Here is a 12,025-nt window from a genome sequence, read left to right on the forward strand (position 1 = left end):
TGGTTCATGGGAAGATGTTCCAATGAACTGAGCCACCTGGTCAGGGACATATAAGTGTTTAATAAGGATTTCAAATGTAATCGATAACATTTTTATTAGACTTTATATCTCTGATCATGGGTGATGTTGCTTGATAGCGTTTTCTTTTTTAAATATATTTTTATTGATTTCAGAGAGGAAGGGAGAGGGAGAGAGAGACAGAAACATCAATGATGACATAAAATCATTGTTGGCTGCCTCTTGCAAGCCCACACTGGGGATCTAGTCTGCAACTCGGGCATGTGCCTTGACTGGGAATTGAACTGTGACCGTCTATCAGTGGTTCTCAACCTTCTGGCCCTTTAAATACAGTTCCTCATGTGTGACCCAACCGTAAAATTATTTTCGTTGCTACTTCATAACTGTAATGTTGCTACTGTTATGAATCATAATGTAAATATCTGATATGCAGGATGGTCTTAGGCGACCCCTGTGAAAGGGTCGTTCGACCGCCAAAGGAGTTGCGCCCACAGTTTGAGAACCACTGGCTCTAGTTCATAGGTTGATGCTCAACCACTGAACCACACGAGTTGGGCTATAGTTTATTTATTTTTTTTACTTCTTCTATTTTCTTCCATTCTTAAAGATATCTGCATGCATCATAAAGTGAGTCTGGGGGCTCTCCTTAGTTTTCTAAGACCTAAGATCCCTTGAATAATTTTGCAAATATTTGTTCTTTAAAAATTAAATAAAACTTAGTCGTGGGGTTGTACATTTCTAGTAGACATATTTTTTTTTTATTACACTTCCAGTTATTTTATGGTGTAACCAATTTATTCAATCCCTTTTTGTCTTTTAGGTTTTGGAATTTTTGTGTTTTTATATCCCATTCTTTTTTTCTTTTTATTTTTTGAAATATATTTTATTGATTTTTTACAGAGAGGAAGGGAGAGGGATAGAGAGTTAGAAATATTGATGAGAGAAACATCGATCAGCTGCCTCCTGCACACTTCCTACTGGATATGTGCCTGCAACCAAGGTACATGCCCTTGACCGGAATCGAACCTGGGACCCTTCAGTCCGCAGGCCGACACTCTATCCACTGAGCCAAACCGGTTAGGGCTATCCTGTTCTTTATTAAGTGTTTGTTTGAAATTGTACAAATTGTTTTAAATGTCTGAATATTTTTTTAATGTTTAGTATTTTGTTTAGACTTTTGAAAATATTCACTGGAGTTTTACCTGAACCTGAGGATTTTAAATGTGGAATAATTTTTTAAAATTATCTTTTCCTACTCTATTTCTTTATAGGTGAAACGTAGAGAATAAAATAAGCTTATACATACACTGTTTCCATTAGTCTTAGGCTGGAATTTGGGAAGAGTAGTCCTCATCCTTCCCAGTTAGTTTCAAGATTTAAAAACCATATAAACTGGGTTCTATTTTCTTCACTCAATACTGCTAACTTGCAACTTTGGGTATTTTTTTAAACATATGGAGGTATCTATAAAATAATACATTTAAATATTGAAATCCTTGTATTTCTGTGTAGTCAGCATTGACTTGTATCTAGAAAAATCACCTTGTGAATGTGATATTTTCCAGTAAAAATGGTTGGCTTTCCAAGTTGCCCATCACTTCCTGCTTATCAAAGGGCAGAATCAGACCTTGACATTGTTTGGAATAGCCTTTCTTGTAAATTTTCAATATTCAATGACAACTCCACCCCCATAGCAGTTCAGATGTGTGAGCTTTTGAGCAGCTAAGCGATGTTATCCCCCATACATTTGCCATGAGCACATCCACTGTAGTTAAAATCTATAAGCAGTTATTTTGTTAACGTTCAGATTAGATCTTTAATTAAGCTTTCATCCCCACTAGCACAGACCACAATGTCAAACATGTAAGCCCCAGGAGGAACCAAACTCATCCCATAGACTCGTATCCTTCAGTACTTTGTGAAAAATCTTAAAAATAAAGCTCTCATCGGAATTTCTTAAGGGCATATTGAGTATCTAATTGTAAATTTAGAGGCTTCATTTAATTTGATTTCAAACTCTTATGATGTGAGTTAAGCCAGTAAGATATTTGTTTATAGGATTAGTTCAAGAGCTTGTTTTTAATCAATTGTATTTTATTTTAGGTGTTTAATGTTATTCATCTGAAAGTGCTTTTAGTTGTCTAAAGAGCTTAATGACAAATAAGTAAAAATGTAATATTCTTTATTTAATTGGCAGTTGAATGTGTGCAAGAATAAGATACTAGGGCAAGGAACTGCTACATGTACAACAGTAGAACCTGCATCTATATGACTTTATATTTGTTTTTGCAGGATTGTTTATATATTTGCGGGCACATCAATTGCCTGGAGTGGCCAAACTTGGAAGTCCTGTTCTTACAAAATCACTTACTGCCTCTAACCCATGTCAGGTAATTTACTATTGGAATTTCCATGGGCCATTCTGTGGTTGTAAAGTGTTAGGCTTGTGCTGCTCTTGCTAGTAAATGTCTGCTATGTTTTACCACTGTTTTCATGATGCATCGAGAGATTTATATGAGTTATTTCAGCATGAAATGCCATGTCCTTCCAAAAGACCATTTGCAGCATAACTCATGCCATTTTTTTTTGGGGGAGGGTACTAAGGAATATTTCTATCATTTTATATTATTTTACACAATTCTTTCATTAAAAGCTGTGGATGCATGTGTTAAAACTGCTTTTTATTTTTTTACCAATAATGTTAATTGAGTAAAATAAATTTAGTTAAAAATGCTTGTTGAAAGAAAGATGAAAGGATGAATATATGCAGAAAAATAATTATGTTTTCTGAAATTTTATTATTTTAATTAGTCCTCCTGGAACCAGAGCAACACTGACCAAGGCATTAGAATACTCAATTCATTTCAAAAGCACAATAAAGAAAAAATCTGAGGTTTGGAATCAGATAGATTTGGTACAAATCTCAGTTCTACCACTTTATTTTAATCCTCACATGAGGACATGCTTAGAGAGAGAAAGGGAGAGAGAGCAAGAAAGAGAATGAGAACGAGAGAGAGAGAGAGAGAGAAGAGAGAGAGAGAGAGAGAGAGAGAGAGAGAGAGAGAACGAATAGTGATTAGTTGTCCTCCATACATGCCTGACCAGGGATCAAACCCATAATGCAGGTGTGTGTCCTGACTGGGAATCAAGCCGGCAACTTTTTGGTGCACGGGACAATGCTCAGCTAACTGAGCCACTCTGGTCAGTTTCTGGAAGTTTGGTGAATCTTAGTTCTTCCACAGATTAAACGCTCTAGTTGAGATTCAGTGTCTACACTGGAAACCTTCGTATTAGCATACCTTCTTCACATGGTTGTAAATATTAAAATGTGATTAATCACCTAGAAAAGTATTTGGTACAAAACAGGCATTCACTAAACATAATTTTTTCCCCTTTCTATAAAACTAAAAACTAAATTAGATGTTTCTCTTCAGCTTGTCTTGTTTTCATTCCTTTTGATATTTCTGACATCTCTCTAAGCCCTTAGGATTTCAGCTTATTTGTTTCTTTAGTTATCAAAAAATAATGAAGATATAATACTGCCACACACTACATTCATCACTTATAAATACAGTTTGTAGCACATTTCTAATAAATAAATTACATATGATATAGAGATATAAATATATTATGTTTTCAGCTTGATAGAAGTCTGAGAGGGTCCACTGAACTCTTAGAAGATATTCATCCTTCTTTCTTTTTTCTTGTTTCCTCCTCCTTCTTTTCTGTTTATTTCTCTGTGGGAATTAGGATTAAAACAACTACCTGGCCCTGACCGGTATGGCTCAGTGGATAGAGCGTCAGCCTGTGGACTGAAGGGTCCCAGGTTCAATTCCGGTCAAGGGCATGTACTTTGGTTGCAGGCACATCCCCAGTAGGGAGTGTGCAGGAGGCAGCTGATCGATGTTTCTCTCTCATCGATGTTTCTAACTCCCTCTCCCTCTCCCTTCCTCTCTGTAAAAAATCAATAAAATATATTTAAAAAAATAATAATAAAATAAATAAAACAACTACCTGGACTTTACTCAGCTGCACTCTACACTCATCTTTGCTTTATTTTAATTAAATCCTATGTAATTAATACAGTTGTTTCTCTGTTTGTTTTGCTCTTTTGTTTGAGAATTCCTGGAGATTTTGTGCCTTCAAATAATGCAATCCCTATTGTTAAATACATTAGAGACATTGGATACAAAGGGATAAAATGTATTAATTCTACCTCTTTTACAAAAATTTGAACACAAACCATAAGAGCTTATTAGGAATTTCTGAGACTCACTGAGAAATCATATTTTGTTTTTCATTTTCTTTTAAAAAATAATCTACCTTTTCCATCGTTGTACTCTGGTAGCCATTTATTTTGGTCACTGGAATTGTGTTTCACTGTATGATTATTTCCACTTGAGGACGTTTTTCTCTACGGTTACTTACATTTGAAGCTTAGCTGTGGGAAGTTACTTAGGGGAGGACTCAGGGAAAGCAGTGGACAGTTTAGATGCCTGATAGTTTGTCTCTCAGAACCAAGTCCTTCACCTCCCAAGGCCTCAGAGACTGATTCAATCATTTGCCTTCACTTTTGGAAAAGTGAGGGTGCTTCAACAACGTTACAGACTGTTAGGTGTTTGTTTTTCCCATTTTTTCTGCATCTGGTTTAATCTTAGTAATCTTGAGGTAGAAGGAGGAATATTTGGATTACTTTATAGTATGTTCCAGCTTAGGATATAGTATTAGACTGTTAGAGAATGTTATTTATAGTCTGAGATACACATAGCTAGTGTTATCTCAAAAAGGAGTATTTTAAGAATATAAAATTACTTTTTTATAAGTCTGTGGCAATGTTAGATTATTCCATAAAAGTTACAGAGCAAGGGAACAAACCAAATTCTTATCTTCTTTAGTAATCAGAAAACCCGGCCGATCTTTCTAATTTGAACATACTGATTATATATTTCATATTATACATTGTATTCATGGAATAGCAAATGTTCTTCATTATAAAATGATAAAGTGAGGCAGTGAGATAACTGGGCACTTTGTATGATCAAAGCCTTCATTTTATAACATTATATGATCTTTTTTCTTACATAATCATATCAGGCTAATGCAGTGAAGAACATGTTTTTTTAAAGAACTTTAAAAGAACACAAAGCTTTCTTTTCTAACAGCAGACTTTTAAGGTTATTATGAATTATTACCTTATACATTATATATGGCCAACAGATGGTATCAACATGCACAGTTGTTCTGAGTTTATTCTTGTTCAAGATATGGATTTTAATTTAAAAGCTTCAAACCTTCCTTCAGTCACTGGTGGAAACTTGGCACTTTTCTCTTCAATAGCCAGGAGATAGGACAAACAGAACATGTGGGATCCAGAAGCCACTATTTCTTATTGGTACTGAGATGCTGTTACTGTTTCCAATTAACTAGGAAATATCAAATATGAAGGGGATTTATATGAATTAATATTTTTTGAGTTCTCCTATTTGAGTTACTGTACAAAAGACAAAATATCTCAGTTTTAGAATTTCACAATCAGATACAGGAAGACATAATACAAAGCTTCTGCTTCATATATATTTGGTATGTTTTTTAAAAATTCATAAGTGAAAATATGAATAAAGAGGGCAAGGATAGATGAAGCAAGAAGTGGGATGGTTCCAAAACAAAGTGATTCCGGGCCAGGCTACACATTCGCATCTAAGTGTTTCAGCAGCCCGTGCAGAGAAGACACACCAGTCATCATGGGTTCAGAATGCGGAATGTAAAAAGCAAAACACAAAACAAAAATAGTTCAGAGACTTCTCCCCTGAATGCTCCCAGCAACACCAGTGTAAACATTTTTTATCTGATTGAATACACACTTAGTCCTCACTTACCTACCCTGCGCTGATCACAGTCCTCAAGCTGGGAAAAAGCAGGGACAACCTGAGCACATGCTGGCTATAAAGGTAGAGTTTAGTTGAGGGTTACCGACAGCAATTCAGGGTTAAGTACCACAAGAGGGTGAACACAGTATAATAATAATAACCCACTTATAACAACTGTCTCAGTAAGTTTTGAAAGGCCATGTCTTATAATGTTCCTCAAGTAGAGTGATGAACTCACATCAAAGACAAATTAAGGAAAAAAGTAATTATGAAGTGGGACTTGGAATGGCGCAATCACACTTTGTTCCCTGATTTTCTTTAAATCCAAGGATAGATGTTAGCATATGTGATGCATTCTAGGGGAAGTAACAGCTATGGGGGAGGCATTGAGCAGGTGCCCTCCACGTGTATATGATCAAACGCATGGAGGTTAATTGGTTAATGAGAAAAACAGAGGTTACAATTTACTGAGGATTCCTAGCTTCCACTTAACCTTGTTCAGGTAAGGACTACACATGCAAAACATACTTATAACTAGGAGTCCTAAAAATCACTGTAGTAACGTTAGTTGTTTTTTTTTATTTATTTGTGTATGTGTGTAATAAATAATCTTCCTTTTCAATACGGACTTATTGCCAGCTGAATTTTGAGGAGATAACTTGTTTCCTTTCCTTTTTTAAAAAACTTTTTTTCTTGCAATTTTTATTATTCTAGATCTTGAAGATATAGAAAGTGTAGCAATACCAGACAGGGCCCGATTTGATTTAAAGCAGAGATGGCAGAGGCAGCTGACTGTTGGAATACAACTGAGAAAGGGCGAGAAGAGAGGACAAGCAGCTCTGAGACAGGGAAGCAATAGGAACAGAGGCCATTGCAACGTTGAGGAAAGAAGCAGAAAATATGAAGGATAGAGTTTCAATTGGAAACAGACCAAAGGCACGTGAAACAGAAAACCAGCAATAAGGAAGAAATCATTAGGACTTTTAAATAATGCCCTGTTACAGCTTTCAGAGAATTAAGTACCAGAGAGCCTCGTTAGTCCTGTGCAGAGCTGGCCACTCCTCCAGGGAACATCTCAGGGCGCCTTCAAACCAAAGAGCAAGTGGCTCCCTGAGGTTATCCACTCTCCAGCCTGGTCACTCACCTGTACTCAGTCACTAGCAGAGAAGTCCCCTAAGATGTCCTTTCATTCTGTAGTAAAATTGAAGATTTGATATTTTTAAACATATAAATAATATGAAATCACAGAATACAAGTAAATACAATAAAATAGTTTAAGCATTATTTTTCTCTCTAATTTGCAATGAAAGGAACTGCTGTTTTGCAAGCTTTTTAGCACACGAAATTCTCTTGCATACAGTGATCAGTCACACACTATATATAAGACGTGCCTTAGTGAAAACCCAAGAGACATAAAACCAAGCTTTAAATGTTAACATTGACATTGTATTTAACTGCTTTTTACTGAAACAGGCATGAATCAAGAAAATAATTTCCTTTAACAATGACAAGCAGTAAATAAATTTTAAATGATTGGTGTAATTGTACATGCTTTGCAGCTCTATGTAGTAGAACTTTCCGTGATGATGGAAATTTTCCTCTGTTACGTCCAGTGTGGTAGCTACATACAGCTGCTGAACAAATAAACTATGATGAGCATAATAACTAAGAAAAGGATTTTTAAATTTTGTTTAATGCTAATTAACTTACATGTAAGTAGCCACACTATTTTTGTACCTTGATCATTATGTGCATTATACTTATTCATTCCTTTTCTTTTCACTCTCCTCTATAAAACTCTGAGATCTGTAAGGACACCTAATATCTGTACATTTTCTGACACAGAGCAGCTATTGCTGCTGCTGCTGCTGCTGCTGCTTCTTCTTCTTCTTCTTCTTCTTCTTCTTCTTCTTCTTCTTCTCCTTCTTCTCCTTCCTCCTTCTCCTCTTCCTCCTCCTTCTTTTTCTTCTTCTTCTTCTTCTTCTTCTTCTTCTTCTTCTTCTTCTTCTTCTTCTTCTTCTTCTTCTTCTTCTCCTTCTTCTTCTTCTTCTTCTTCTTCTTCTTCTTCTTCTTCTTCTCTCTCTCTCTCTCTCTCTCTCTCTCTCTCTCTCTCTCTCTCCCTCTCCCTCTCTCCCTCTCCTCTCCCTGTTCCTCTCTTTCTCTCCCTCTCCCTCACTTCCAGAGTTTATACATATTTACTTAAGTACTGATGCTAACAATCCACTCATTCCTTCCTCTTTTTTTCAGTACTTATTAACTGAATACAAATTACTGTAATAGGTTCTGTGAGGAATTCACAACATGCATCATCATTTTGAGTTCATGTCTTGGTGTTCTACGCCTGGTGTATATCAGATCAAGAGCCACAGACCTTGCACACTTGATGAGTGCCTGTTTCAAACCACAGCTGTATTAATAATTTTTTTCCATGCTTTCACCCTTACCGATATTAAAAGTGAAAAGGCTATAGAAAGTTTCTTGGTCTATAATAAATTCAAGAATTCTCCGTAAGTTTCTACAATGCCAATTATGTTAAAATAGTAAATTTAATATAAGTTCTAATCCATTATTCTATTGAATGTGGATCCCATTGGTTCTTACTTGTAATATATTATTAAAATAACTTCACACTGGTGATGTACTGACAGTTTGACAGCTTGGAATTCTGATGGGGCATGCATATCTCTTTTATAACTAGGTTTTAAAACTCTGTTTTGCATATTTACAACCGTGCAACATGCTGAAATTACAGCAGGGATCTAAAATTTAATTGTAATTGAGGAACATAAATCCTCCGTTTCCATAGAATTTAATTAAACACTTCCATTTGACTTTACACTTCTGCTTACCTGTCAAAGTCTGAGTTTACATGATCCTGGTAGTAAAATCTAAAATGAAATGGACAGCCAGAAAGACTTTATTTGATCAGGCGGTGTCAATTAAGCATATGGTGGAAAAAATATGTACCACATTAGAACAGAAAATGCTTGATATTTTATAATGAACAATTTTTTAAAAGAGAATTTAATGAAATTTTGCAATCTTTCATCTCCACTGAAATTGGTACCAACAGTGAAATAAATGGGTAAATTACTATATATATGCACTAATATCTACTCATATAACAAAATAAAAGCAGAATGACAAAGGGAAGAAAGCAAGAATTTAAAATATAGTCAAATTAAAAAGGAATCACTTTGAGTTCAAACAGAAGGATTTTGTTTCTGTGGGACCTCATCTCTGAATGTTATGTTTTCCCTTGAAAAAAGCAGCCTTGAGACTCTATGTCATAATAAGAAAAAAAGAGACTGCTGTATGTCTTCCCCTGTTGTTAAGGAGATGTAGTTACCATATTTTATAGAGTGAATTATCCAACCATTGAGGAAATTTAATAAGTGCCCAGTACTTATTAAATGGTCAGTAAATATTGGTTGAATAAATAACAATGATGGAGTCTATGTTATAGGTACTGATAACACCTAAAGTAATCCTCTCTATATATTTTCTTCATTACATGTTTACCTGTCAAACTTTTATTAGATTATGTCATCTTTGATGACAAGTAGAAGCAAAATGACCAAGGCTCCCTAGTTTCAAAAAGAACAATATTTCACTTGGATTAAATTGTTAATGAGTAGTATCATATGAGCTCCCCAATTCTTTGATAACATTACAACAGAGAAGGGGTTAATGAGAAGTGTTAATTATAGTTTTTCAAGGAGAATGAAAAGTAACACCTGGTTTTATAACTTTGAGACAGAAAGTGTATCTCCCAAAATTTATAAGAAACAATAGGGAGGGCTCCTGGGAAACTTCCATGACGCTGTGAACAAATGTGTGTCCTCAGACTTGTTCTGGTGGTATGCTGGTGCTCCATTTCTTTAGACATCTCCATGACAGGTGTTACATATGCAGTTGGTACAGCCACCTTGAGCCTTTCCTTTTTTATTTATTTATTTTGTTTTGTTAATCCTTACCGAAGATATTTTGCCATTGATTTTGAGGGAGAGAGAGAAAAAGATAGAGGGAGACAGAGAGACATCGATGTGGAGACACATCGATTGGTTGCCTCCCGCACATGCCCTGACCAAGGCCCAGAGATGGAACCTGCAACCCAGGTATGTGCCCTTGACTGGAAATTGAACGCATGACCCTTCAGTGTGTAGGCCGATGCTCTAACCATTGAGATACACTGGCCAGGGCATTGCACCTTTTCTTAAGGAGAGAATACAAAGTATGGCGAATGAGTAGTTTCCATGTTCTGGTCTTACACACTTGGAGGAAAGGAGAATTGAGAAGATTATATTTAACACCAAAGTAGTTTTGGATATTTTTAATTATGGAAAAGCTACTTGAGACAGTTAAATGGAATATTCAACAACATTTTTCAACAGGTGCAGTTTTGGTATCATTTATCTCAGCACTCACATCTCTCGGTTTTTACAAGAACATCACTGGATGGAAATTTGCAAAAGCAGGGTGATCTAATTGGAACCTCCAAATTTCAATGGAGACAAGCAAAAATCAATCTCTATGCAAAGACTGGAGAATCTAGTTTGCCTTTTCAGGTAAGCACATACAAATTAATAAAACTCAGCAGAAGATTCCTATTTAATGTTAATCTTCTCAACCATTAGTACATATATCCCTTCGACATCAATAAAGCAAGCACTTTCACAATCAGGAATGAATAGAGAGGTTATTTTGACTAAGTGCTCAAGAGTTATCTGTGGAAGCATAGCAAAGGTGGAGTTAAGAATTTAATAAAATGGCTGAGATTAGAGTAACTTATGAGGAAAATGTCGTGTGTGTGTGTGTGTGTGTGTGTGTGTAATTGTGGATGGTGGATTATTTGAGATAGTGAAAAAATCTTACTTGAGCTATAGTCACATTTAATCCTTTTGCTCTATTTCTGTTACCCATTAATATTGGAGATTTTTATCAATCTTTGGTGTCATTTTCTTGGTTAATAATAAAAGAAGGCAACTGCAGCTTATCAAATGAGTGTCCCAACTTTCACCCCCTGAACATGGCTCCCTTCTGGATGATGTTTGAAATGAGTTATTTTTGAAACTAGATTTAGTAACTAAGTAGACTGTAGTAGAAAATGTACTGCCTTCAGAGTCAGGTGGTCTGAGTTCTGATCTCTGCTCAGTTCATTGTTTCCTAAGTGACTATGCATGTTACATCTTAGAGCAGTGATGGCGAACCTATGACACGCGTGTCAGAAGTGACATGCGAACTCATTTTTTTGGTTGATTTTTCTCTGTTAAATGGCATTTAAATATATAAAATAAATATCAAAAATATAAGTCTTTGTTTTACTATGGTTGCAAATATCAAAAAATTTCTATATGTGACACGGCACCAGAGTTAAGTTAGGGTTTTTCAAACTGCTGACACGCCGAGCTCAAAAGGTTCACCATCACTGTCTTAGAGCTTCAGATTTCCCAGCGGTGAAATCCCAGTGGAATTCAAAACAACACTATAGGGGATTCTGAATAATAGAGAAAAAGTTTCCACAAACAGTAGTGGCTGTGAACATAGGCTCTGGAGCCTGGGGTTCAAATCCAGGTGTAGAATCATAGGGATGTTGCTTAATCCCTCTGCCTTTCTGTTTCTTCCTCCATAAGTGTGTGTGTGTGTGGGGGGGGGGTATGTGACAAGGTTATTGTTAGGGTGTTAGGGGCCCCTGATATATAGCACACCTCATTTGGTCCTCGTTTTGAATCGAGAGAAATATAAAAGCCAAACAAATAGCAAAATATTTTAGAGAAGATGGCTTTAGATTCTGCAGCCATATATTTAAAGTAATATTTCACCTCAGAATAAATAGATTCACTCAGAGAACAACCAACTCTTCTAGAGAAGGACTCTAGTCACTAGACTCACACGTTGGGGGACACCTTTTATCATTATCCAGGGATAATATCAGAGAGCCTGCCTCCTGAAGACGGGTTGGCTCACAAAAGGAGGGTTGAATGAGAGACAAAGAGGATGAGTTGAGAACACCCAGCTTATTCTTTTAACATCACCGGTGGGTTAAATCTTCCTCCTCCCAGGGGAAAGAGTAAGGGGTCAGTAACAGCAGTGCTGCTTCGGGGAAGTCCCTGCCCATGGAAGCAGGAGGAATAGGAAAT

At 36.1% G+C, this 12,025-nt stretch overlaps 1 protein-coding gene across 1 annotated transcript in view; it reads left to right on the forward strand.

Moving 5' to 3' along the window:
- Nucleotides 1-12,025, forward strand: part of MALRD1 (MAM and LDL receptor class A domain containing 1) — a 597,781-nt gene that overhangs the window by 102,355 nt on the left and 483,401 nt on the right. The window contains exons 13-14 of the mRNA XM_070426883.1: nt 2,311-2,408; nt 10,280-10,453. Coding sequence (XP_070282984.1) covers nt 2,311-2,408; nt 10,280-10,453 — 272 coding nt within the window. The remainder of the gene's footprint in view (nt 1-2,310; nt 2,409-10,279; nt 10,454-12,025) is intronic.

The sequence above is a fragment of the Myotis yumanensis genome, unplaced genomic scaffold (genome assembly GCF_028538775.1).
Source record: "Myotis yumanensis isolate MYYU_CA2020_CCGP unplaced genomic scaffold, mMyoYum1.0.hap1 SCAF_1, whole genome shotgun sequence".
Lineage (NCBI taxonomy): Eukaryota > Metazoa > Chordata > Mammalia > Chiroptera > Vespertilionidae > Myotis > Myotis yumanensis.